Source organism: Micromesistius poutassou (assembly GCF_964030765.1).
Source record: "Micromesistius poutassou genome assembly, chromosome: 2".
Taxonomy (NCBI): domain Eukaryota; kingdom Metazoa; phylum Chordata; class Actinopteri; order Gadiformes; family Gadidae; genus Micromesistius; species Micromesistius poutassou.
Genome location: NC_140272.1, coordinates 6,482,241 through 6,509,130, shown reverse-complemented (window position 1 = coordinate 6,509,130; position 26,890 = coordinate 6,482,241). Strand labels below are relative to the sequence as shown.

General features: G+C 51.2%; 1 protein-coding gene across 1 annotated transcript in view; it reads left to right on the top strand.

Annotated features, from left to right (window-relative positions):
• The window catches only part of LOC311339346 (inositol 1,4,5-trisphosphate-gated calcium channel ITPR1-like), a gene marked incomplete at its 5' end in the record, with an annotated part of 61,335 nt that overhangs the window by 389 nt on the left and 34,056 nt on the right, over positions 1–26,890 (top strand). Inside the window, 31 exons of the mRNA XM_084464726.1 lie at positions 3,778–3,915; positions 5,022–5,108; positions 5,596–5,754; positions 6,251–6,349; positions 6,895–6,978; positions 7,130–7,276; positions 7,807–7,902; positions 7,986–8,030; positions 10,501–10,655; positions 12,160–12,259; positions 13,599–13,759; positions 14,043–14,184; positions 14,545–14,703; positions 15,459–15,631; positions 16,337–16,456; positions 17,136–17,330; positions 17,945–18,196; positions 18,591–18,732; positions 18,872–19,025; positions 19,273–19,463; positions 20,462–20,597; positions 20,957–21,011; positions 21,222–21,387; positions 21,906–22,079; positions 22,506–22,580; positions 22,852–22,989; positions 23,086–23,211; positions 23,391–23,591; positions 24,146–24,397; positions 24,887–25,012; positions 25,100–25,228. Coding sequence (XP_084320852.1) covers positions 3,778–3,915; positions 5,022–5,108; positions 5,596–5,754; positions 6,251–6,349; positions 6,895–6,978; positions 7,130–7,276; positions 7,807–7,902; positions 7,986–8,030; positions 10,501–10,655; positions 12,160–12,259; positions 13,599–13,759; positions 14,043–14,184; positions 14,545–14,703; positions 15,459–15,631; positions 16,337–16,456; positions 17,136–17,330; positions 17,945–18,196; positions 18,591–18,732; positions 18,872–19,025; positions 19,273–19,463; positions 20,462–20,597; positions 20,957–21,011; positions 21,222–21,387; positions 21,906–22,079; positions 22,506–22,580; positions 22,852–22,989; positions 23,086–23,211; positions 23,391–23,591; positions 24,146–24,397; positions 24,887–25,012; positions 25,100–25,228 — 4,377 coding nt within the window. The remainder of the gene's footprint in view (positions 1–3,777; positions 3,916–5,021; positions 5,109–5,595; positions 5,755–6,250; positions 6,350–6,894; positions 6,979–7,129; positions 7,277–7,806; positions 7,903–7,985; positions 8,031–10,500; positions 10,656–12,159; positions 12,260–13,598; positions 13,760–14,042; positions 14,185–14,544; positions 14,704–15,458; positions 15,632–16,336; positions 16,457–17,135; positions 17,331–17,944; positions 18,197–18,590; positions 18,733–18,871; positions 19,026–19,272; positions 19,464–20,461; positions 20,598–20,956; positions 21,012–21,221; positions 21,388–21,905; positions 22,080–22,505; positions 22,581–22,851; positions 22,990–23,085; positions 23,212–23,390; positions 23,592–24,145; positions 24,398–24,886; positions 25,013–25,099; positions 25,229–26,890) is intronic.

The following is a 26,890-nucleotide window of genomic DNA, read 5'->3' as shown; positions in this document are numbered from 1 at the left end:
GGACACACAGACACGCACACATGCACACGCACACCCCCAACAGCACATCCACCGCAAACAGACTGACTGACTGACTGACTGACTGACTATCAGCTGATGTTGACTTTGCTTGAGAAAAGGCAAAGAGTTGCAAAGTATAATATAAGTTGTACTATATTGGGGTATTTGGGTGCCTATCTTCTGCACACCCTCATGGGACAGGGCAGGATTGGGGTACCTATCTTCTACACACCCTCATGGGACAGGGCAGGCTTGGGGTACATATCTTCTGCACCTCGTTGGATGGAGGATGTTCTCCGTTTGCTCACAAAGCGAAGAAGGCGGTGGCCATGTTGGATTCCATCTATGATTGACTGTTTCTGTACGAGTCACCTAGTCCTCTGTTCCCTGTGGGGGATGAAACCTTGATCAACACCCGTTGTGTTCTCCTGCTTGGCATCTGTCTTCTCATGCTACTATGCTAATGCTAGTGCTAATGCTACGTGATCAGCTACTGTGAATCAGAGTCCGACAGACTTACCCGACGTGAACACAGAGGAAGTGGTCTTTTGCACAAGTGGAGGAAACAAAACAGATGAATTACTTAAATCTGGACGTCATTCAGAGAAAAAATTATATTTTCACGGCATCAGTGGGTTTGTTGATTAAGACGGCATGAGACCGATATAATCTCTCCTTCTGTTCTCTTTGGCTTCTATTTCTGACCTACGGTTGCTGCGGCAACCACATTCCTAGTCCTACAGGAGTAGTTTGGTCTAGTGTGGTGGTCTGTGTAGAGGGTGTTCTACTTCCAGAGGAAGGGTGCTGGCTTTGACCCCTAATGCCTGCACCCTACCTGTAGGCACCCTACCCGAGATGCCCTAACCACTACCTACTCCTTAAGTGTGTGTGTGTGTGTGTGTGTGTGTGTGTGTGTCCCTGGTCCATTCATCCCCTGGTTGTTTGATATGCAGATGGGTCCGGTCTCTCCACCACATGTTTAGTGGCTCCGTAACAAAAGGGGAAGTCCGCATGCAAATCGTTCACCATAAACAGGCAGCTGTGTTGTTTTTATGGGAATCGTATTTATGAGGTGTTGAGGTGTCGACCTGCCAATGCACAGAAACCTACTTTAAAAGTAGTTGATGCAAATGCCATGCAGTCGTAGCTGTGTATGTTTCATTTGTATCACCTAAGGACAGCTTTGTCCTGGAAGGATTATATTCCAGGTCAAATATAGGGAAAATAATATTGCATTCATTTAGAAAAAATTGCTTTTGTCCAATTGTACTTATGGTATATTGTAGTTCATCTTTGGTATAGAAGTGAGTAAAGTTCAGTGACTCTGTGTTTCACCTGAACTGTTGAAGTGTGTTCTAAACGATGACCCCAACATCTAGGAATCCGCAATTTGTTGCGGCCTTCCCCTAAACTCCTCTCAGTTCCAGGTTAGACCATTTCCTACTATCCTATTATCCACCCCCAGGATAAGGATCTCCAGGGAGCAACAGAGGGGGGCTGGGAAATCTCCAGAAGACTGCAGTGAATTATCACTTCCTGCTCCACCACGGCCTCTCTGCTCTCCTGGTAGCTCTGTGTCGCTCTGTCGCTTCCCGCGCCACAGGACCCTCCTGCTGGGTTCTAAACCCACGGGTTCAGAACCCATTCTCCGTGCATCCGCAACACAGGAACCCTCCTTCCTCTTCCCAGGGGTTTCCGCTGGTGTCCCCAGACGTCCACCGGCTCCTGCTCAGAGCGCTCCTGTCCGAGGCCGTGAGTCTCAGAGGGGGGGGGGGTAAACAACGGCTCGCGGAGTCGCTCTGAGCAGCCGTGAAGCGATGTCTCTCTGACGTGAGCGGTGTGTGAGGTAGCCTGACCACAAAAGGACACGAGGGAAGATGGTATGCATTGAAGGGTTTTATGGTCACGATATAAAATAGAGACACGTAGGCAACCCACGTGCTCTGGACTCCAGTCAGGTCTCACTTGCCAGGCCAGACCCCCACAGCCGCCACCTGTCCACCAAGGAGCTGCTAATCTGCTCTAATTGCAAAACTTGTAAAGTATGGCTGTCCCTTACAGCTGACCGGTTGACAAAAGACCAGCCATCACTGAAGGCTGGTTGCCTGTCAACACACACACACACACACACACACACACACACACACACACACACACACACACACACACACACACACACACACACACTCAAGGGTGGAGTTTAATTTAACGCACACATTAGTGTGTGTAGTCCATTTTGTCTATTCCTTCTGGGTGTCTTCTAGCCCAGAAATAAATACCGTTAATGCCTGTGAGGCTGGATCAAAGTCTCTCTCTCTCTCTCTCTCTCTCTCTCTCTCTCTCTCTCTCTCTCTCTCTCTCTCTCTCTCTCTCTCTCTCTCTCTCTCTCTCTCTCTCTCTCTCTCTCTCTCTCTCTCTCTCTCTCCACACAGCCATCATTTCTCTTGTTAACTCTGTGCTGTGCTGGCTGAAATGCTACTACCTCATAGTGTGTGTGTGTTGGGTGGGCAAGGGCAGCAGACCCAGCGCTGGGACTCTGAGCCGCTCACTGAGACCGGAGGGGCCGGGAGGAGAGAGCGAGGCTGGGATGAAAGAGCAGAGGGAGGGGGGGGCGTCCCCACCCTCTGTCATCCCTCGCGCTCCTCTCTCCCCGTGGCTGGCCATATTTGGTCATGTTACCAAGGAGAGGGAGGGAGGAGAAAGAATGGGGGAGGATGGACACTTGGAGAGAGAGAGCGAGAGCGAGCGCGAGGCAGTAAGTGTGAATGAGAGAGAGGAACGGAGAGATCTGCTGGTGGGCAGTTATCAGGACAGTTGGCTCAGGCAGGAGCGACTTGGAGAGTCTCGCTGAGGAGGAGTTTGTTTCTGAGTGTACCACAGCCACGAGGCAGAGTAGCAGGCTTGTGTAACGCGCACCCAGGGGTGCTCAGGGTGCCAGGAGGCCTGTGTTGTGTCGGCGTGTTTGCAACACGCTGTTGTGTCGGTCAGAGTGGGGCCATAGTCAAATGAGGAACTCTCATGCCCGCTCTCTCTGCTGAGCTGTTTCACATGCAAATGTCCCTGTTCTCTGTCTGCCTGGAGGAGGATGGACTGCCACCCTGTTCTGTACTTTATATCTTAATGGACGACAACACAAATAATAATAAAGGAAGAATGCATTTGACACACACAATGGACTCTAGCTAATCACACCATGCAAATTGTCTCTTTCAAACTCACACACACATGCATCTACAAACACACACACACACACACATGCATCTACAAACACACACACACACACATGGTGGCTCATGCCAACCGCCTACTGCTTCCCTGTCCAGATAACCACGTCCAGCAGCAGAGAGCCATGCAAATCATGTCAATGATTTTGTGTGTGTGTGTGTGTGTGTGTGTGTGTGTGTGTGTGTGTGTGTGTGTGTGTGTGTGTGTGTGTGTGTGTGTGTGTGTGTGTGTGTGTGTGTGTGTGTGTGTGTGTGTGTGTGTGTGTGTGTGTGTAAAATTATGCTCTCTGGTTCAAATATATGTGAGGATTCGTTAACATGATAATGAATTATCTTTTGATTCAAAAGCTGCTTTCATATATTGTCATTAAAAGCTTTGATGGCCATATCTGTAAGGAACGCTGTCCATCAGAGCCTGTATCTCTGCTCCATATATCTGAGGTCCTGCCTGTCTGTTGTCCTGTCTGTCTGAGGACCTGTATCTCTGCTCCATATGTCTGCAGTGCTGTGTTTCTCATGTCTGCCGGTGTGTCTGCATGTGTCTCATGTCGGTGTGTCTCATGCCTGTATCTCTCCCCCAGACTGTCTGTTCCGGCTCTGTCCTATGAACCGCTACTCGGCCCAGAAGCAGTTCTGGAAAGCAGCGAAGCCCGGAGGGAACACGGACACCGTGCTGCTCAACAAACTCCACGTGAGCACGCACACACACACACGCACACATACACGCACACATATACACACACATACAGACTGTACACACACATACAGACTGTACACACACAGCCAGTCTGACCACACGCACCCAGTCTGTGGTCAGTCAGCCCCCCCACACAGCCAGGCCCCAGTAGCTGAGCAGAAGCAGCAGAGCGCTGGTCTGAGCCACATTCATCTGGATCATAATATTTAGGTGGTACAGATGTTTCTGCCAAGCGCTGGATTCACTTCATGGAATGCTTGTCCGTCAGTCCTGTAACCTTTGGGCCGATCTCCCTAACGTTTTACAGGCGTTATGTGTTTGCCCATGTCACTTCTTTGGTCCATTTTATTTATGTCCTTTTATAGACATCTCCAGGAGCTCTTCACTCCCACTGGCTTACCTTTCTGCCCTCTGAGCTGGTGTCGCCCTCTGAGCCGGTCTCTCTCTCTCTCTCTGAGCCGGTCTCTCTCCCTCTGTCCTGTCTCTCCCTCTGAGCCGGTCTCTCTCCCACTGAGACGGTCTCTCTCTCCCTCTGAGCCGGTCTCTCTCCCACTGAGACGGTCTCTCTCTCCCTCTGAGCCGGTCTCTCTCCCACTGAGACGGTCTCTCTCTCCCTCTGTCTGGTCTCTCCCTCTGAGCCGGTCTCTCTCTCTCTGAGCTGGTCTCTCTCTCTCTGAGCTGGTCTCTCTCCCTCTGAGCCGGTCTCTCTCTCTCTGAGCCGGTCTCTCCCTCTGAGCCTCTCTCTCTCCCTCTGAGCCTCTCTCTCTCCCTCTGTCCTGTCTCTCTCTCTGAGTTGGTCTCTCTCTCTCTCTCTGAGCCCGTCTCTCTCTCTCTCTCTCTCTCTCTGAGCTGGTCTCTCTCCCTCTGAGACGGTCTCTCCTCTCTCTCATTACCTTTTAAAGCCATCCCTGCTGACCACACAGTCATAAAAAGCAGACGATTGCGATCTCTCCCTTTGTTTCCATGACGATGTGAGATTGAGGGTTTTAGACTTGGAGATTCTGCCAGCATGGCTGCCGTGTCTGAGCCACGTCTCTCAGGCGTGACGGCCGGCCGCCTGATGGCGATGATCTCTCCTTCTGTCTCTCCTCCCCTCCCAGCATGCAGCGGACCTGGAGAAGAAGCAGAACGACTCGGAGAACAAGAAGCTGCTGGGCTCCGTCATCCAGTACGGGAACGTCATCCAGGTGGGCTGACGGGCAGAGGCTGCAGTCCTCTTCATCAACACACGCAGCTTTACTCTCTCTGACTCGACTTCACTCCTCTTCATCAACTCACTCACCTCTTCTCTCTCAAAGCACGATATGACTTCAGTTCATAAATTCAAATCATTCAATTCCCATATTGATCAAGGCCTGTGTACCTGGAAGAAATACAAATAACTGATTTTAAAATTAACACATTTTAGAAAACAGGTCTAAGAACACAAACAAGCCGGACAGTGGAAGACCTCCTGAATTGAGTCGTTACTGTATTTGTTGTGACCAAAGTCTTAGATAAGTTGGATGTGATGCATGTGTCTGATGAACTGTGAGCTGAAAACATTCATATTCATGAGATGCATGGACCATGCAGAAGGACAGACAGATTGATCAGATCAGACAGACAGACAGTCAGGCTTGTGTACGTCCTCCTGTATGAAGTGACATCTCCAGCATGTGTATCCTCTCTCAGCTGCTCCACCTCAAGTCCAACAAGTACCTGACGGTGAACAAGCGTCTGCCGGCGCTGCTGGAGAAGAACGCCATGAGGGTGATGCTGGACACGGCCGGCAACGAGGGATCCTGGTTCTACATCCAACCCTTCTACAAGCTGCGCTCCATCGGGGACACCGTGAGTGAGGAGGAGGAGGAGGAGGAGGAGGAGGAGGTCTCCTGTTAGTGGAGGAGGGGGTGGTGGAGGAGTAGGTGGTGGAGGAGTAGGTCTCCTGTTAGAGGAGGTGGTGGTGGAGGAGTAGGTCTCCTGTTAGAGGAGGTGGTGGAGGAGGAGGTGGTGGAGGAGTAGGTCTCCTGTTAGAGGAGGTGGTGGAGGAGTAGGTCTCCTGTTAGAGGAGGAGGTGGTGGAGGAGGTGGTGGAGGAGTAGGTCTCCTGTTGAGGAGGTGGTGGAGGAGGGGCTCCTGGAGAGCAGATCTCCAACGCAGCCAGGCAGTGACCCTGGAGGGTTGCTAGTTCTCCTCCTCCAAATAATAGTCCTAGTACCCTGCAGGTTGTTCGAATGTAAACTAGACCCCGACATACAACACATAAAATCCGCAGCTCGGGATACTTTGGGCTAAAGATCATCTCCTTGACACTAACTGAGTGTTTCTGTCCCCCGGTCCGCTGGCAGGTGGTGATCGGGGACAAGGTGGTGCTGAACCCGGTCAACGCCGGCCAGCCGCTGCACGCCAGCACGCACCAGCTGGTGGACAACCCGGGCTGCAACGAGGTGCGTCTCCTGGTTTGATCCGAGCGCGTGGGCGTCGGGCGCGTGGAGGAGACTATTCCTGGCCCTCAATCTGTCGGCTGCCGCGCCGTGTGATCATGAAACGGCCCTCTCTTCTTTATTCCTTGTTTAATAACCGATGTTCTCGCAGCAGTTGGGGCGGCATGTGGAGGAGGATGAGGTAGAGCGGGATGGCTGGTAACCGGAAGGTTGCCGGTTCGATCCCCGGCTCCTCCTGGTTGAGTGTCGAGGTGTCCCTGAGCGAGACGCCTCACCCTCACTTCTCCCGACGAGCTGGCTGTCGCCCTGCGTGGCTGACACCGCCGTCGGTGAATGTGTGAATGAATGGGTGAATGTTGGGCAGTATTGTAGAGCACTCTGAGTGGCCGCTGGTTAGAAAAGCGCTGTATGAATGCAGACCATTTACCATGTACTCTTGCCCTAACGTTATGCTACATCCACACCTGTGGACCATTTGTGCGTCGCTCCCCCCTGTGAGATGCTCTCTGGGCCTCCCGTGTGTGACGGAGTCCTCCTTCCTGTCTCAGGTGAACTCCGTCAACTGCAACACCAGCTGGAAGATCGTCCTGTTCATGAAGTGGGGGGACAACCAGGAGGTGGTGCTGAAAGGGGTACGTCTCCCTCCGGGCGTCTCTGCCCTACCTTCTGTGGTTCCCAGTACAACCAGTACACCCGTCTCTTTAACATGCAGCGGATTCTCCCTTTTAAACACAACCACCGGAACGTTCCGGTAACCAAGTGGTTCTTTTGTGGCGTTGCCAGGGCGACGTGGTGCGGCTGTTCCACGCCGAGCAGGAGAAGTTCCTGACGTGCGACGACCACCGGAAGAAGCAGTACGTGTTCCTGCGGACCACCGGGAGGCAGTCGGCCACCTCCGCCACCAGCAGCAAGGCATTGTGGGAGGTGGAGGTGAGGACCCGTGGGAGAAGTACAAAAAACCTCAAACAGGAAAACCTCAAACGTACTCCGATCGATTTGTGAGAGTTATGAAGCATAATCAGCAGAGTAGACAGGGGAGGTCTGAGACAAGGCACCGCTCTTGCTTGATTATGATGCGAATAATTAATTAATAACTTTGCATGATGTAGCATCTTATCCTAGCTGTCTTTGTTGTACACAGGGAATGTATTCATGTAGTGATTGTTAGTGCTTGGCCCTTGGTTCTATGAACATCCTTACTGTACCGACAGCGATACATTGTTTCTCTTCTTCTGAAAAATGTACTTATTGTAAGTCGTTTTGGATAAAAGTGTCTGCTAAATGTACATGTAAATCAAATGTTAAAAGTTAATATTTTGTTAAAGTTATGTTCTTCTTGGTTGCTGGCTCTCTGTCTCTCCTCCGGGTCGCCGCTAACGTCCAGCCCCTGGTTCTGGATTCTCTTAGCGTGTTTAAAACGTCTTTAAATCTCATTAACGACGGGGTCCTGCCGTCCCCAGGTGGTCCAACACGACCCGTGCCGTGGCGGCGCCGGCTACTGGAACAGTCTGTTCCGGTTCAAACACCTGGCGACCGGACACTACCTGGCAGCAGAGGTGAGTTCACACTGAGCACCTCCTCAAAGGCCCGTTGTCACACCACACCTGGTCCTCACCCTCTGTCCCCTGTCTGTCTCCAGGTGAACCCAGACTATGAAGAGGAATGCCTTGAGTCACGCCAAGCTGTATGTACTCTGTCTGTTGATTCATCAACTCAGTTCACTCACTTCAGTTGATTCCTCAAAGTGGGGTAGTAACTGTTCTCTACCAGAAGGTGGCACTGTTGATCTAAAGCTGTTGTCTGTGGTTCCCTGGCCGGTAGATGGTAGTCTTTAACTGGGAATATACTATATTGTAAACACACAAGGCTTTGTGTTAGTTCCAGGGCACCGACCGTTTCATTCTGCCTCCTTGCTCACTGTCGGATGTGGGACCTAAGAACATAAAACCAAGCAATATAAATACTCTTGAACTTGTGCAGTGATGAATATAATACGATAATAAGATTCATTACTAAATATGGATTCATAAAGAGATAGATACATGAAGTCAAATATGTGATGACATGTGATATTTCACACACTTAGCAATGTTCCCATGTGACTGGGGACATTATTTCAGTATTTCTTGGAATGTGACCCAAGATTAGTAGTATTTTCTAACAACTGCTTTATTTTAGTCCATCCCAGTGGTTTTGTTCCGGAAATGCCCTTGGCACGTGATGCTATAAATACTACAACTCTCCCTCACCCAGCGACGGCTAATTGAATCACAAGCGTGATGAATTACAGGCACTCGCTCCATTAGAGACGAGGAAGTCTTATGAAATTAGATAATGTTCTCCCCTTGTGTGTTTGTGTGTGAACAAGTGAGGGCAGACGGTCCTGAAGGCCGTGGGTCCTCTCCAGATGTTCTCTAAGATAGAGCGATGGACTAGGCAGACCTGTTAGGGACCGGTCTAGACCTGTCTCTGGTCCAGGTCCTGAGAGCAGGACCGGTCTAGACCTGTCTCTGGTCCTGGTCCTGAGAGCAGGAACGGTCTAGACCTGTCTCTGGTCCTGGTCCTGGTCCTGAGAGCAGGACCTGTCTCTGGTCCTGGTCTTGAGAGCAGGAACGGTCTAGACCTGTCTCTGGTCCTGGTCCTGAGAGCAGGGCCTGTCTAAGACCTGTCTCTGGTCCTGGGGCCTCATGTACAAAGCTTGCTTACACACAAAAAAGCTGCGTAAGCAACTTCTCACGCAAACGTTCGGATGTACAAAGACTGACTTGACGTGAGAAAGTGCAGATCTCCACACAAACTAAATGCCTGGCTTACGCACATTTCTGCTGCATTTTGTCAGTTGGCGGCACATAGAGGCAATGCAGCGCAACAACATTAAGCCTACGCGATCACGAGTCATGAAGTAAAATTGCAATATGAGGCGAGTTCAAAGTGGATTTGAACGTCGGAATGCATGATCTTAAATGCGCTTCAATCATGCGTTATTGTTGTCGAGACGCATAATGGACACTGTTGTTAGGCTAAACATAAACAGACCCATAAAACTAAATTGTCAATATTGGAATTAAAAGGAAGCCCCAGCAATATTATTTTCAGTGATGGCTTGTTTATTAAACGTTACATATTTTCCGGACCACGCATGACATATGATCTCTCTTCACACATTTGTTGTGAAATTCTTGACTGCAATATTATTATGTGATGTTGAGTGGAGTAAGCACAAGCCATTGTTACTTAAAATCAATCCATCAATGAACCAGTCGGCCAATTTCGAATTATGTACATGTTATTGACACATTGGGTGTATGGATACAACCTATCGTCAGCATGCATCCAAATAAATGAGAATATAAAAGCATGCGCAAAATGTGGCAATAATCAATAGGTTGACAATGGCAGTGTTGGCCTTGTTAGAAGATGGTCGCATTCAAAATTAACGGGTGTTCCGCGACTATTATGATTTTTTGGTAAAAAAAAGAGCCGATCCCAAATCACAGCTGCCACCCTTTGCTCAAATAGGGCGAGCTCCCAGACTCCGCCCCGCTGCGCTCTGACCCACGCTTCTCCGGTGGGCAGAGACCTTTCTTTTAACGTCCACCTTGATGTCCGACCACTTTTTTTTTATGTCAGCCACAGTTCGGCTTTCTGCCCGAACCTCATTGACCGACTTGGCAACGTTTTCCCACCCAGTTTTTTGCTTTTGGTGCTGATTCCGGAGGAAAGAGAGCCAAACAAGATCTTATTTCTGGCCTCTACCTCCGAAATCAGCACCTCCACCTCGCATTCACTAAAGTTTTTTTTTCTTCCTTTCTCCATGTTCTCCTTTCTCCTAACGAGCGCACTACTGCAGGCCTATTTATACGAATTAGCATATTAAATGAGGGAGGAGACTGGGTGGAGAGAAGGGCTAGTGCATGTGGGCCCAATTTCACGTTAATTGGGATGTACAAAGAGAATCTGCGTGAAATCGTGCTTACGCAAGGATTGATACATCCGGATTTATTTGTGCGCAGCAGCTTTCCAGATTTTGGCGTCCGCAAAGTTTTAGTCAGAAATCCACGCAAGTCTTTGTACATGAGGCCCCTGGTCCTGAGAGCAGGAACGGTCTAGACCTGCCTCAGGTCCTGGTGCTGAGAGCTTTGTGTCTCCTCCAGCTGGACTCTGAGCAGGACGCTCTGCGGGCGCGTCTGAGGCACATCCAGGACAAGGTCATGTACACGCTGGTGTCGGTGCCGGACGGGAACGACATCTCGTCCATCTTCGAGCTGGACCCCACCACCCTGAGGGGCGGGGACTCCCTGGTGCCCAGGTACGCTGCCCCGGGAGGGGGAGGAGGACTAAAGAGGTCTAATGTGGTCTGATCCTCAGCTCCTCTCATGGGTAATGAATCAGGCTGTGTTTGGGAAAGTCCAACTTCCTCTTTCAGACTCCTGCATGCATACCATGGTGACCTGCACACACACACACACACACACCCATACTACAGACGCATACTTCACACGCGTACGGCACACACATACTGCAGATGCACACTGCACACGCTTACTGTACACGCACACAGCAGACACGTGCTGAGGCTTTGGTATGCGTGTAGAATCGAACATAAAGGAAACCTTTTTGAATCCATTCCCATTCGAACCCTGTGACCTTAATGGGGTGCAGACCTGTTGGCATCACGGCCAGCGCAGCTGCACCACAGCACAGAACAAGATAGTTGCGGTTATTCATTCAGTCATTCATTCATTCATTCATTCACACTCCCCCTAATGGTTGGTCTCATTGGTTGAAGTAAAAGGTGGTCAAAGTAAATAAAAAGGCAGGTCAACTCGGAGTAGATATCTTAGATTTGTATTTCTTGTTTCCTGTGTGTTAAAAGAAAAAATATGACCAAAGGTTCCTTTTTATAAATGGATTGGTATGAATTAAGTTAACGGTTAGCAAACCTCAAATTGTTGTATTATCGGCAATTACAACTGTCAACAGTAACCACTCCACCCTGATTTGATTTCAAGGCATTTTAAAACCTTGTGAGGTTCTCAGAAGCCCTGGGTGGAGACGGTGGTTGTCAGGGCGATGACACCATGTGATCACCCTGAGCGGAACCAGAGGTCGTGTGGGCGTCGTGGTCGACGTGGTCGGTGTGGTCGTGGCGGAGTTTCCCCATTAGGGATAGAATGTGAAAGAAAACAGTAAAGAGAGACAACGTTCCACTCTCTTAAAGACATGAAGGCCCTATACTCTAGTGTCTGGCTACAGTCAGATGGCCTGTCGTCAGCGGGCTGAGCGGAGCATGGCGGTTATTTTGAATATCTTGATTGGGTAAGCGGTGTAAAGCGGTGTAACAACATTTCCTATTACCTACTGATAATAGGAAAATTAAATTATTTGAATAGGGTAATCTCTGAGAGGTAGCCATTGTCAAACTTCTTCCAATCTGTCCTCTTTTGATCCATTTTGATTTGCAAAGTCTGAGAGATGATGCTTAATGCTGGAGGTTTTCAGACCTGCTCCCCTTCCCTCACCGCCTGTACCTGCAGGGCTCTGATGGAGTAGAGCTGAGGAAGGCCCTTAGGGTTGGACAGTAGATTAGTTCACTGTTTACTACCGAGTCAATTAGCAGACTAGAGGTCCAAAGGACTGAAGGACTAAAGGACTAATCATGAGGGTATGAGGTGGATTCGGTTCCACTGAGGAGCAGGCAGGGACCCCAGCGGCCCTCGGGATCAAACCCGGTTCCCCTCGGTAGTGAGGAGGTTCTAGTGAGAGGAGCCATTTAACCACGTCTGTCTTGTCTGTCTCCCATGTTCTCCCAGGAACTCGTATGTGCGGCTCAGACACCTGTGCACAAACACCTGGGTCCACAGCACCAACCAGCCCATCGACAAGGACGAGGAGAAGCCCGTCATGCTGCATGTGAGTCCCCATGTTGAGAACCTCCTCACTGTAGAACCACATGATGAGAACCTCCTCACTGTAGAACCACATGATGAGAACCTCCTCACTGTAGAACCACATGATGAGAACCTCCTCACTGTAGAACCACATGATGAGAACCTCCTCACTGTAGAACATGTTGAGAACCTCCTCACTGTAGAACCACATGATGAGAACCTCCTCACTGTAGAACCACATGATGAGAACCTCCTCACTGTAGAACCACATGATGAGAACCTCCTCACCGTAGAACCACATGATGAGAACCTCCTCACCGTAGAACCACATGATGAGAACCTCCTCACTGTAGAACCACATGATGAGAACCTCCTCACTGTAGAACCACATGATGAGAACCTCCTCACTGTAGAACCACATGATGAGAACCTCCTCACTGTAGAAGCACATGATGAGAACCTCCTCACTGTAGAAGCACATGATGAGAACCTCCTCACTGTAGAACCACATGATGAGAACCTCCTCACTGTAGAACATGTTGAGAACCTCCTCACTGTAGAACCACATGATGAGAACCTCCTCACTGTAGAACCACATGATGAGAACCTCCTCACCGTAGAACCACATGAGAACCTCCTCACTGTAGAACCACATGATGAGAACCTCCTCACTGTAGAACAACATGATGAGAACCTCCTCACCGTAGAACATGTTGAGAATCTCCTCACTGTAGAACATGTTGGAGAACCTCCTCACTGTAGAACAACATGTTGAGAACCTCCTCACTGTAGAACAACATGTTGAGAACCTCCTCAGTGTAGAACCACATGAGAATCTCCTCACTGTAAAACATGTTGAGAACCTCCTCACTGTAGAACCACATGTTGAGAACCTCCTCACTGTAAAACATGTTGAGAACCTCCTCACTGTAGAACCACATGTTGAGAACCTCCTCACTGTAAAACATGTTGAGAACCTCCTCACTGTAGAACAACATGTTGAGAACCTCCTCAGTGTAGAACCACATGAGAATCTCCTCACTGTAGAACAACATGTTGGACAACCTCCTCACTGTAGAACATGTTGAGAACCTCCTCACTGTAGAATAACATGTTGGAGAACCTCATCACTGTAGAACAACATGTTGAGAACCTCATCACTGTAGAACAACATGTTGGACAACCTCCTCACTGTAGAACAACATGTGAGTCTACATGTTGGAGCACCATATGTTGTAGTTCTGTCTCATTAGTACAACATGTGAATACGTTTGTATGTTACAGGAGCAATGTTGTAGTTCCTGGTATTGCAGTGATGAAGGCCCTGCATTGTTTCTGTGTTTCTATTTCTATGGTTCCAGATCGGCACCTCGACCCTGAAGGAAGACAAGGAGGCCTTCGCCATCGTCCCTGTGTCCCCAGCAGAGGTCCGTGACCTGGACTTTGCCAACGATGCCAGTAAAGTACTGGCCTCTATCGCTGGCAAGCTGGAGAAAGGAACCATCACGCAGAACGAGAGGAGGTACACACACCCAGCTCTGTAGGGGCCCCCAGACTAGATACACACCCAGCTCTGTAGGGGCCCCCAGACTATATACACACCCAGCTCTGTAGGGGCCCCCAGACTATATACCACCCAGCTCTGTAGGGGCCCCCAGACTATATACCACCCAGCTCTGTAGGGGCCCCCAGATCTATACACACATGCAGCTCTGCACCAAAGCTTTCACAGTTTGTCCATAAAGCGAGGTATGACATGATGAAGGGAAGCTCTAAAACAAGTGTGTATCTGCCCGTCCATCCAGAGCCGTGACCAAGCTCCTGGAAGACCTGGTGTTCTTCGTGGTGGACATCCCCAACAACGGTCAGGACGTCCTGGAGATCATGGTCAACAAGCCCAACCGAGAGCGACAGAAGCTCATGAGGGAGCAGAACATCCTGAAGCAGGTTGGGCTCACATCCATGTTCAGCTACTACAGTATGGTCACGACAGCGAGCGTTGTCCCCTTTATTTATTAGCTCAGACTTTAAGAAGTTGGTCCGTTGGGAGCCTTGGCTCACGTTGTTGTTCATCATTCTCCTCAAACATCTGCCGAAACAAATAAGTGGCTTGTCATGAAACATCTGGAACCAGTCAGAAGGTTGTGCCGTCCAGGCTAGGTAGCTCCGGCCTGCAATGACCTGGTCATGTGATCTGGTCATGTGTGTTCCTGGTCATGCGTGATCCCGGTCATGCGTGTTCCCGGTCATGCGTGTTCCCGGTCATGCATGTCTCTGTGGTGACCCGGTCATGCGTGTTGTGTGCAGATCTTCAAGCTGCTGCAGGCCCCGTTCACGGACAGCGGCGATGGGCCGATGCTGCGGCTGGAGGAGCTGGCCGACCAGCGCCACGCCCCGTTCCGCCACATCTGCCGCCTGTGCTACCGCGTGCTGCGCCACTCGCAACAGGACTACCGCAAGAACCAGGTCTGTAGAACCAGGGCTGTAGAACCTAGTCTGTAGGGGGACCCGCCTCAAGAACCAGGTCTGTAGATCCAGGTCTGTAGAACCAGGGCTGTAGAACCAGGGCTGTAGAACTTGGTCTGTAGTACCTGGTCTGTAGACCCAGGGCTGTAGAACCTGGTCTGTAGGGGGACCCGCCTCAAGAACCAGGTCTGTAGAACCAGGTCTGTAGAACCAGGGCTGTAGAACCTGGTCTGTAGAATCAGGGCTGTAGAACCAGGGCTGTAGAACCAGGGCTGTAGAACCTGGTCTGTAGAACCTGGTCTGTAGAACCAGGGCTGTAGAACCTGGTCTGTAGGACCAGGGCTGTAGAACCTGGTCTGTAGAACCTGGTCTGTAGAACCTGGTCTGTAGAACCTGGTCTGTAGAACCTGGTCTGTAGGACCAGGGCTGTAGAACCTGGTCTGTAGAACCAGGGCTGTAGAACCAGGACCGTCCCGCTAGGTGGGGCTGCTAATGCTAACGGAGCCACGCTGAATGCTGATGTTCATCTGGTCAGGACTGAGTCTAGATAGAAGCTGGAATACCACTCTGAGCTTAAACTCACCTTGGTCACTTTGACCCTAATCAGGTCACCATGTCCTCACATGCACGTGTGTGTGTGTGTGTGTGTGTGTGTGTGTGTGTGTGTGTGTGTGTGTGTGTGTGTGTGTGTGTGTGTGTGTGTGTGTGTGTGTGTGTGTGTGTGTGTGTGTGTGTGTGTGTGTGTGTGTGTGCAGGAGTACATCGCCAAGCAGTTCCGCTTCATGCAGAAGCAGATCGGCTACGACGTGCTGGCCGAGGACACCATCACCGCACTGCTGCACAACAACCGCAAGCTGCTGGAGAAACACATCACGGCCGCCGAGATAGACACCTTCGTCAGCCTGGTCCGCAAGAACCGCGAGCCCAGGTGCTGCCCGGGGGGGAGGGGGAGGGGGGGGGGGTCCTACTGGTGACCGGGGTCCTATGGGTGACCACACGGGTTAGATGATCACATGAGGACGTTTCCCTTTCGGACACTAGACACTGCAGGGTGTCTAGTCCACTCTAAATGAAGGCTGTAGATGAGCACATTAACGAAGGCTGTAGATGAACACGTGTGTGTGTGTGGTAACGACACATTTTATTGCATACACGGACCACAAACCACACGCCGCAGTGTGCGTCTGGTTATTTGATACGTATTGTTAAATGATATAAAGACCGTCCACGTTTGGATCTAGGTGCATGTGAACGTTTCTCACCTCAGCTCTATTAGAGTTCAAGAGAAGAGGGCGCGTGACGGCCTGACTCTCTGACGTCCAGCGTCTCCTTTGAAGGACGGCTAATGGCTGTCTGCTGGTCTCAGGAATGTTTGGTGGCTGACCAGAGGGAGTGCAAACAGAACATAGAAAGCTGTCATTGTTGCATGTTCCATGAAAATGTTTCCCTGGATGTGGTAATTAATGTCTGGTGGTTTATAGGAGGAGACTTTCTCAGTGTGTGTGTGTGTGTGTGTGTGTGTGTGTGTGTGTGTGTGTGTGTGTGTGTGTGTGTGTGTGTGTGTGTGTGTGTGTGTGTGTGTGTGTGTGTGTGTGTGTGTGTGTGTGTGTGTGTGTGTGTGTGTGTGTCCCAGGTTCCTGGACTACCTCTCAGACCTGTGTGTCTCCATGAACAAGTCCATCCCGGTGACCCAGGAGCTGATCTGCAATGCGGTGCTGGACCCGACCAACGGGGACATCCTCATAGAGACCAAGTACGGCTCCCCTCTTCCTCCTGCTTCCTCTTCCTCTTCCTCACCACTTCCTGGACGACCTGATCTGATGGTTCCCCCTTCTGAGAAGCTCAGATTCTCAGGACCGTGTCACGGGACGGTGGAAGCAAACCAGATTGGTTCCACCAGCAGACCTCCCTTGTTGACATGGAATGTGTGACGTCAATGATTCCTTATCAACTTTAGGAACCAAAACAAAGTATGGATGGCCTGATGGTCTTCTAGGAACAGTTCAATATAATACATATTCAATCCAATTTACGGTGAACCCAATTTGAACAAATTAAACAAATTAGACCTTATATGAAGTGCACACAGCATGACTCACAAGGGCTTAAACATATTACAGCAGCTGTCTGTGGGGTTCAGAGTTCAGACCCAGAGGCTGGTTCCTATTCCTGCTCTGTGGGTTCAGAGAGCGGTTCCTAACCCGCTCTGTGGGTTCAGAGAGTGGTTCCTAACCCGCTCTGTGGGTTCAGAGAGCGGTTCCTAACCCGCTCTGTGTGGTCCAGAGAGTGGTTCCTCTGCTATGTGGGGTCCAGAGAGCGGTTCCTAACCTCGCTCTGTGGGGTCTAGTGAGCGGTTCCTAACCTCGCTCTGTGGGGTCTAGTTTGCGGTTCCTAACCTGGCTCTGTGGTTCCTAACCGGGCCCCCCCTGCAGGCTGGTGCTGTCCCGGTTTGAGATCGAGGGGGCGTCCATCGGGGAGAGCTCTGTGGAGTCTGAGGAGGACGAGGAGGAGGTGTGGCTCTTCTGGAAGGACCGCAACAAGGAGGTGCGCAGCAAGAGCATCCGGGAGCTGGCCCAGGACGCCAAGGAGGACCAGAAGGAGGACCAGGAGGTGATCAGCTACTACAGGTGACCTCCCCGTGCTCCTTCTGCTGCTGTGGTGAGCAGAACGCCTCACACACGTGTTCCCCATTACCCTGGTGGGGTCTGACGCTGTGGTGAGCGTTTTACACACGTGTTCACTATTATCCATGGGGTGTCTGGAGCTATGGTGAGCAGAACGTTTTACACACGTGTTCACCATTACCCTGGGGGTGTGTGATTTTACTCGTCACATGCTCAAAGTGTTCAGTGAAATGGTGGTTTAGCAGATTCCTCAGACAATGTTTAGGAAAAACCAGAAAGTATTAAGTCATGAAGTACTGGCGAAATACATTTTCTAAAGAAAAAGGATGTTTGTGGTTTGATTCTCCTTGAATGGTTCATGGTATCTTCTGTTGAAGTTAGCCCTTGTTGTGGTCCTCAGGTACCAGCTGAACCTGTGTTGTGGTCCTCAGGTACCAGCTGAACCTGTGTTGTGGTCCTCAGGTACCAGCTGAACCTGTGTTGTGGTCCTCAGGTACCAGCTGAACCTGTGTTGTGGTCCTCAGGTACCAGCTGAACCTGTGTTGTGGTCCTCAGGTACCAGCTGAACCTGTGTTGTGGTCCTCAGGTACCAGCTGAACCTGTGTTGTGGTCCTCAGGTACCAGCTGAACCTGTTTGCCCGCATGTGTCTGGACCGCCAGTACCTGGCCATCAACAAGATCTCGGGCCAGCTGGACGTGGACCTGATCCTGCGCTGCATGTCTGACGAGGACCTGCCCTACGACCTGCGCGCCTCCTTCTGCCGCATGATGCTGCACATGCACGTGGACCGGGACCCCCAGGAGCAGGTCACGCCCGTCAAGTATGCCCGGCTCTGGTCCGAGATCCCCTCGCAGATCGCCATCGACGAGTGAGTGACGCCACGTTCATGTGTCCATAAATGCAGACAAATTCCAAACCGATGATTAGGTCATGTTCATGTGTCCATAAATACAGACCTACGGGTACAGATGATTATATCGCAGTTCATACAACCATATTGGTGGGGGGGTCAGGTCAGTGTAGTGTCCCGGGGGTTAAGTCTTCCAGACGAAAGGTTCTGGGTTTGATCCCCATGACCACCTACTTGTCGGTGTTCCTCAGCCAGATGATGATCTCACCGCTCCATGCGTCTCAAATCCCTGTGACTCAGCAGCTAGTGGGGCAACATGGAGGTACTTTAAAAACGCTGTTCCTCTAGAACATGTTGGAGAGAGAAGGGTCACCTCATTGGTCCATTCTTCTTCTTCTTCTTCCGTTCGTAGCTATGACAACGACGGCACGTCGAAGGACGAGATCAAGGAGCGCTTCTGCCAGACGATGGAGTTCGTGGAGAACTACCTGAGGGACGTGGTCAGCCAGAGCTTCCCTTTCGCCGACAAGGAGAAGAACAAGCTGACCTTTGAGGTACGGCTGGTTCCTCTGACCTTCTCCTGGCGTTCCTCTGACCTTCTCTCTCCCCTGGTTCCACGCGTCTGCTCAGATGATCCATCCGAACCACATCTGTCTGAGCGGGTCTTGATTCTCTGTGTTCCTTCCGGATCAGGTGGTGAACCTGGCGAGGAACCTGATCTACTTTGGGTTCTACAACTTCAGTGACCTGCTGAGGCTCACCAAGATCCTGCTGGCCATCCTGGACTGTGTCCACACCAACACCTCCTTCCCCTTCAACAAGTCGGACAAAGGCGACGAGGCCAAAGGTGTGTGGCTTAGGTTTTTTTTTTGTATTTTTAACGATTGTTATCAAAATGGACATTTATCTTGTAATCTGTCGGTCTGTAAATAACTCTTAAGTATACAAGTATTGATGACATGTTTGTGTTACGGGGACTTTCTGTGTGTGTGTGCACATGTGATGACCACCATGACGGTGTGTGTGTCTCTGTGGTTGTTTGTATGTGGACCATGACTGTGTGTGTGTGTGTGTGTGTGTGTGTGTGCGTGTAGGCAGCAACGTGATGCGCTCCATCCACGGGGTGGGGGAGCTCATGACCCAGGTGGTGCTGAGGGGCGGCGGCTTCATCCCCACCACGCCGACCTCCGCCCCCGACGGAGAGACGGCCAAGTCGCAGGTGGAGCCGGAGAAGCAGGACATCCTGGTGATGGACACCAAGCTGAAGATCATCGAGATCCTGCAGGTGAGGCAGGAGAACATACCCTCTGGAGCCCATGCACCTTTTAACACCTCGTTAACATGCTCCTCTCTACACCTTGTTAACACCTCGTTAACATGCTCCTCTCTACACCTCGTTAACATCTTGTTAACATGCTCCTCTACACCTCGTTAACACCTTGTTAACATGCTCCTCGTTAACACCTCGTTAACATGCTCCTCTCTACACCTCGGTAACACCTCGTTAACATGCTCCTCTCTACACCTCGTTAACACCTCGTTAACATGCTCCTCTCTACACCTCGTTAACACCCTCGTTGACATGCTCCTCTCTACACCTCGTTAACACCTCGTTAACATGCTCCTCTCTACACCTCGTTAACACCTCGTTAACATGCTCCTCTCTACACCTCGTTAACACCTCGTTAACATGCTCCTCTCTACACCTCGGTAACACCTCGTTAACATGCTCCTCTCTACACCTCGTTGACACCTCGTTAACATGCTCCTCTCTACACCGCGTTAACACCTCGTTAACATGCTCCTCTTTACACCTCATTAACATGCTTGTCTTTACACATCGTTAACATGCTTCTCTGTTCATCTCGTTAACATGCACCTCTTAACACCTCGTTAATGAAGCCATGCCCTTCATAGCCGTGATGCATCGGGGTTCTACAGGTGACGTCTGGAGCCCATGCTCCTCTCTACATCTATTGGGGTTCTACAGAAGATTCAGCAGAAGATACTTTCTGGAGAACATGCTCCTCTCTACATCTCGTTAACATTCCCATCATAACCCTGATGCATGTGTTTCTACAACGCGTTCCTTATTTTCCGAGACGTTTTTTACAACGATGTAAAAGAGAAATGAGAAGAAGGGTGAATGTGGATGTTTGAGGGCCTCGATAGAGCAGGACAGGGTGTTGACCTGGTGGATTCGGACCTCTGCCTCCTCTCACCCAGAGTGTTCCCCTCACTCTGTTCTTAAAGAACCTCCTTCCTCTCCGCTCCCTCCTGCAGTTCATCCTCAACGTGCGTCTGGACTACAGGATCTCCTGCCTGCTCTCCATCTTCAAGCGGGAGTTTGACGAGAGTAACTCCCAGAATGAGCTGTCGGTTGCCGGGGTAGCGGCCGAGGGACCCAGCAACATGCCAGGTCAGCGCTGCTGCTCAATCCCTGGGGGCGGGGTTACACGGGCACTGGCTACTCCCCCTTTGCACTCGTTGGCCAAACTGGCCAAAATAATGCAATTCATGATTGTTTAAGTTTTATGAAATAAAACTGAAATTAAAAACCTGATAGTCTGATTGCTGTAGTTTAGCACTACATATGCTTTTGTCTATGATATTGTAAATATATCAGATCAGATTAATTGGTTATGATAATGGCTGCCACTTCAGTCCCAGAAGAACAAAGTGCGTGAACTCACTCTCATTACAGAGTGACAGAGTGAGAGTGATCACTGAGACACGTTGATTTGAAGCCTCATGGGATACCTATGTTTAATCTCTCAGGAGCGCTGGACTTCGAGCAGATAGAAGAGCAGGCTGAAGGGATCTTTGGAGGAAGGTGAGGACGACTTTCTACCTCAAAAACCCACGAAAACTCTCAACTGAACTGATATTTGGGGGCGGATAGGCAATGATTAGGGTGTGTGTGTGTGTGTGTGTGTGTGTGTGTGTGTGTGTGTGTGTGTGTGTGTGTGTGTGTGTGTGTGTGTGTGTGTGTGTGTGTGTGTGTGTGTGTGTGTGTGTGTGTGTGTGTGTGTCCGCCCCCCAGTGAGGAGAACACCCCACTAGACCTGGACGACCAGGGGGGCCGCACCTTCCTGCGGGTGCTGCTCCACCTCACCATGCACGACTACCCCCCCCTGGTGTCCCGCGCGCTGCACCTCCTCTTCAGACACTTCAGCCAGCGGCAGGAGGTGCTGCAGGCCTTCAAGCAGGTCTGGGATGAACACATGAATGGCACGGCCATAAGCTGAGTGGTCTTTATGATGAACACATGAATGGCACAGCCATAAGCTGAGTGGTCTTTATGATGAATACATGAATGGCACAGTCATAAGCTCTGCCTTCTTTGTGATGAAGACATGAATGGCACCGTCATAAGCTGAGCTTGTGATGAATACATGAATGGCACAGTCACAAGCTGAGCTTGTGATGAATACATGAATGGCACAGTCATACGTTTAGCTTGATGAATACATGAATGGCACAGTCATAAGCTTAGCTTGTGATGAATACATGAATGGCACGGCCATAAGCTTGGCTTGTGATGAATACATGAATGGCAGTCATAAGCGTAGCTTGTGATGAATACATGAATGGAACGGCCATAAGTGTAGCTTGTGAGGAATACATGAACGGCACGGCTGTACGATTAGCGTTCTTTGTGATGAAGACATGAATGGCTCCGTCACTGACCCCCTCCACCCGCTGTGTGCGTTGCCTCCACCCTCAGGTCCAGCTGCTGGTCACCAGTCAGGACGTGGAGAACTACAAGCAGATCAAGTCGGACCTGGACCAGCTGCGTTCCATCGTGGAGAAGTCAGAGCTGTGGGTGTACAAGAGGCAGGGCCCGGACGAGGGTCTGGACGGGGGGGAGCTGCTGCCCAGCGAGTCCGACCACAAGAAGGTGCGCTGGTGGAGCTCCTGGGCTGGTTGATGGGGTGGTGGTGGAGGTGACCGTGGTTCTCTGATGGGGTGGTGGTGGAGGTGACCGTGGTTCTCTGGGCACGAGCTGATCGCAAATGATTGCACCCGGTTGAATTTGATTTTGACGTCCTTCAGCTTTGACACACAGAAAGTCCCCACAACGCAAACATGTCATTAATACATCGAGAACATGTCGCTCCCTGACTCTGACATGTTAAAGCTTGATTACAAGGGGGACGTTGGAGTGAATTGCACTAGAAGGTCTGCCTGCCAGGATTCATGACGTGGATACATAGATAGATAGAACACTTGGTCAGAACAGTATTTTTCCATGGTGTTTAATGGTGGCTTTGAGGTCCAGCTTTGTTTTCCTCTAAAAGCTGATGTTGCTGATGTTGCGCTGCAGGGGGAATCGGGCACTTCAGACAAACCAAAGAAACCAGAGACCACCAGCAGCTACAACTACAGGGTGGTGAAGGAGGTAAACACCGCTGATAGTCCATCACACACAGACTCCTGTCTGCTCTCCTCTCCTCTTCTCTTCTCTTCCCCTCTCTTCTCCTTTCTCTATCTCTCCTCCTATTCTCTCTCCTCTCCTCTCCTGCCCCCTATCCTCTCTCCTCTCCTCTCCTCTCCTCCCCTCTGTCCTCTCTCCCTCCTCTCCTCCCCTCCCCTCCTCCTCCCCTCTGTCCTCTCCTCCTCTCCTAACGCTGTGTGGCCCTCCTAACGCTGTGTGGCCGGTGTGTCCTCAGATCCTGCTGCGTCTCAGCCGGCTCTGTGTTCAGGAGGGTCTGTCGGGCAGGAAGAGCAAGAAGCAGCAGCAGAGGCTCCTGAGGAACATGGGGGCCCACGCCGTGGTGCTGGAGCTGCTGCAGATCCCTTATGAGAAGGTGCGTTCACTGGGAGTTGTGGGAGGACTGGGAGACTGATCTCTATGTGCTGAGGGACCGGGAGTGACCTCTTGTCGCCGTTTGTTTTGGACCCAGGGGGAAGACGTCCGCATGCAGGACATCATGAGGCTCGCCCACCAGTTCCTGCAGAACTTCTGCGCAGGGAACCAGCAGAACCAAGCCCTGCTGCACAAGCACATCAACCTGTTCCTCAACCCAGGGGTGAGGGCCTGCTCTGATAGACTGGGATGGGGGGGAGGGGGCAGGAGAGTGCCCCCCCCCCCCCCCCCCCCCATGGCCACTGCTTACTGAGGGCAAGATGTTGAGGAAGATGTCTCCTGCACGCTGGCATGTTTCTGGATCCAAACCTTCCTGACCATCTCCTCTCCGTCGTCCTCCAGATCCTGGAGGCCATCACCATGCAGCACATCTTCATGAACAACTTCCAGCTGTGCAGTGAGATCAACGAGCGCGTGGTGCAGCACTTCGTCCACTGCATCGAGACGCACGGCCGCAACGTGCAGTACCTCAAGTTCCTGCAGACCATCGTCAAGGCGGAGAACAAGTTCATCAAGAAGTGCCAGGACATCGTCATGGCCGAGGTCTGCACCCACCCCCCCCCCGAACACCACCCTAACCACCATCTCTCCACCCTCCCCCCAACACCACCCTCCCCCCTTCTCTCCACCCTTCTCCCCAACACCACCCTCCCCTCTTCTCTCCAACATCCGCTCTTCTCTCCACTCTCCCCCCCCCCCCCCCCCCCCCCCCAAACTCCGACCTCCCCCTTCTCTCCACTCTCCCCTCTTCTCTACTTTCCCCTCTTCTCCACCCTCCCCCGTTCTCTCCACTCTCCCCCCAACACCACCCTCCACTCTTCTCTCCACACACCCACGCCGTCTCCTCACCCAGTGGTTATTTTTCTACTAGTGTACCCCCTCTAAGATATATTTTCAGCTGAGTACCCCCTTCACCAGCTCAAAAAAATGTTGCTGTTTCTGGATGCAGTGAATAATCTCTCTACCGTTTGCTCTTTTTTCTTACAATTTTCTGAGTACCCCCTGCAGTACCCCTGCAGTACCCCTAAGGGTACACATACCCCCCATTTGAGAACCATTGCTAACGACTAAATCCTGCCGTGTCCCCGCCCACCCAGCTGGTGAACGCCGGCGAGGACGTGCTGGTCTTCTACAACGACCGCGCCTCCTTCCAGACGCTGGTGCAGATGATGCGCTCGGAGCGCGACCGCATGGACCAGAACAGCGCGCTCATGTACCACATCCACCTGGTGGAGCTGCTGGCCGTGTGCACCGAGGGCAAGAACGTCTACACCGAGATCAAGTGCAACTCCCTGCTGCCGCTGGACGACATAGTGCGCGTGGTCACACACGAGGACTGCATCCCCGAGGTGAGCCTCTGTGTTTCCACGGGAACGGGGTTTAGTGACGGGGGGGTGGGGGGTCTTGATGTGTGGGGGCTTACTGATTAACTCATGTTCCTTTTTAGATGTAGAGCTTTTAGCAGACTCTTTTATCCAAAGAGAATATTCAATAAGTACATCGGAAGATGTTGTCGGAAGAAAGAGAAACAACAATATAGCTCTGTCAGTACAGGAATGATGTTCATAGCACCAACCCATTGGTTGGTTAACCCATTCTCCGTATACAACAAAGATAGCTAGGATAAGATGCTACACAATGCTAAGTACTATTTGTAATTGCAAAGACGTACAACATACAATAGGTATGTTCTTTTGATCTAGGACTATGAATGTGTGGTGTATTGTTTCAGTAATCAGTGAATTCATGTCTTCATTGATACTGGTCTGGGCCTCTACTGATGTTAGTCTAGATTCAGACCGGAACAGATCAGAGTTAATCTCCTCGCTCCCTTCTAGGTGAAGATCGCCTACATCAACTTCCTGAACCACTGCTACGTGGACACGGAGGTGGAGATGAAGGAGATCTACACCTCCAACCACATGTGGAAGCTGTTCGAGAACTTCCTGGTGGACATCTGCAGAGTAAGGCCCGTCGAGGAGACCGAGACCCCCGAAGGGATCCGGGTTCCAGCACCTAACCGCTGAGTCCTCTGCTCTCTCATTGGCCAGGTGTGCAACAACACCAGCGACCGGAAGCATGCCGACACGGTCCTGGAGCGCTACGTCACGGAGACCGTCATGAGCATCGTCACCACCTTCTTCAGCTCGCCCTTCTCGGACCAGAGCACCAGCCTGCAGGTAACCCCGCCCTCACCCACTGACTCACTCACTGATGAGCACGTGAACAGACAGAAGGCTCTGTAGTTCACCATGTCATCCCTCACCCTCACGGACACCCGGGTTAACAGGTGAACACATGAGGACCGAGGGCTCTGTAGTTCGCCATGTCATCCCTCACCCTCACGGACACCCGGGTTAACAGGTGAACACATGAGGACCGAGGGCTCTGTAGTTCACCACGTCATCCCTCACCCTCACAGACACCCGGGTTAACAGGTGAACACATGAGGACTGAGGGCTCTGTAGTTCACTGCATCATCCCACACCGAGAGATGCACGCATGAGAGGAGTAGGTGAGGAGAACGTCTTGTGAATCCTCTCCTCTACTCTCCATGAACTCCTATCTAAACCCTTAACACGCACTAAGTTAAGACATAGAGGCTGAGTCGTGTCTGTGTCTTTGAGAGGGGTGAAGGTGGACAGTGGGGGGCCCTGGGGGTGATCATGGGTAAGGCAGATAGCCAGCTGCCCTCCCCTGCGTGACCACAGGGGACGACCACACGCTGGCACGCAGGTGAGCGCCACACCAGCACTCTGAACCACTAGCCACTCAGAGTGTGTGTGTGTGTGTGTGTGTGTGTGTGTGTGTGTGTGTGTGTGTGTGTGTGTGTGTGTGTGTGTGTGTGTGTGTGTGTGTGTGTGTGTGTGTGTGTGTGTGTGTGTGTGTGTGTGTGTGTGTCATCAGAACCAAACTCTTCTCTGCAGTTTATTTTTAGCGCCAAGTGCTTCTAAAAATACGCGTGCTTCTGAGAACCGTGTTTCCGATAAACGCGGCGGCTGTGGAGGAACCAGGGAGGGCAGGAAACAGAGGTTTCTCGCATGTGCTGCCGGTTTGATTTGTGTTTATTCAGCTGCCCTCCGAGTCTGTGAAACGTCCCGGCCCTTTACCCTGAAGGCCTACCCACTGTGGAGACACAGAGGCCTGTTGGCTGAAGCGGGTTCCAGTCCTCTCATCCGTTGGAGGTGGAAGCTCTGTCGTTCATATGAGAACACGCTACGCAACATGTGTCCTCTGTGCTGTACAATCGTAACAAAGGCTCATCGTCTCCCATTGCAAACGTTGCCGAGATGCCCTGAATAGAGTCTGCGTTGCATGATAACGATGTGCAGCATACCTGAATACCTGGCTCTGTTCCGCCTGTGTCTTTACTGCCTATATCCTCTGCTGCAGGCCTCTCTGCTGGGGGAAATGATCAAGGTATATAACGTACGAGTGGCCGTGAGTCTGGGTGTGGTTGGGGCTTCTATTTATAGATCTATGGTCCCAGGTTGGTGGTCAGTGTTAATGGATGCTTGGGGATTCATTCTGTCAGGGTAACAAACACACTCTATGCTGCACCATGGCTCCCTTCATAGCACTGTCTGTGGGTGTGTGTGTGTGTGTGTGTCTGTGTGTGTGTGTGTGTGTGTGTGTGTGTGTGCTTGTATGTGTGTAAGTATCCATGGCTCTGTGTGTGTGGTGCGGGCGATGCCTACAGGTGCATGTTTGTGTCACGTTCAGGTGATCTGTGCAGGATGATGTCGTGGTTTGTGTGTCACCCTCTCTCCCCGTCTCTCCCCCCGTCTCCCCCCGTCTCTCCCCCCTTCTCCCCCTCTCCCCCCGTCTCCTCTCCCCCGTCC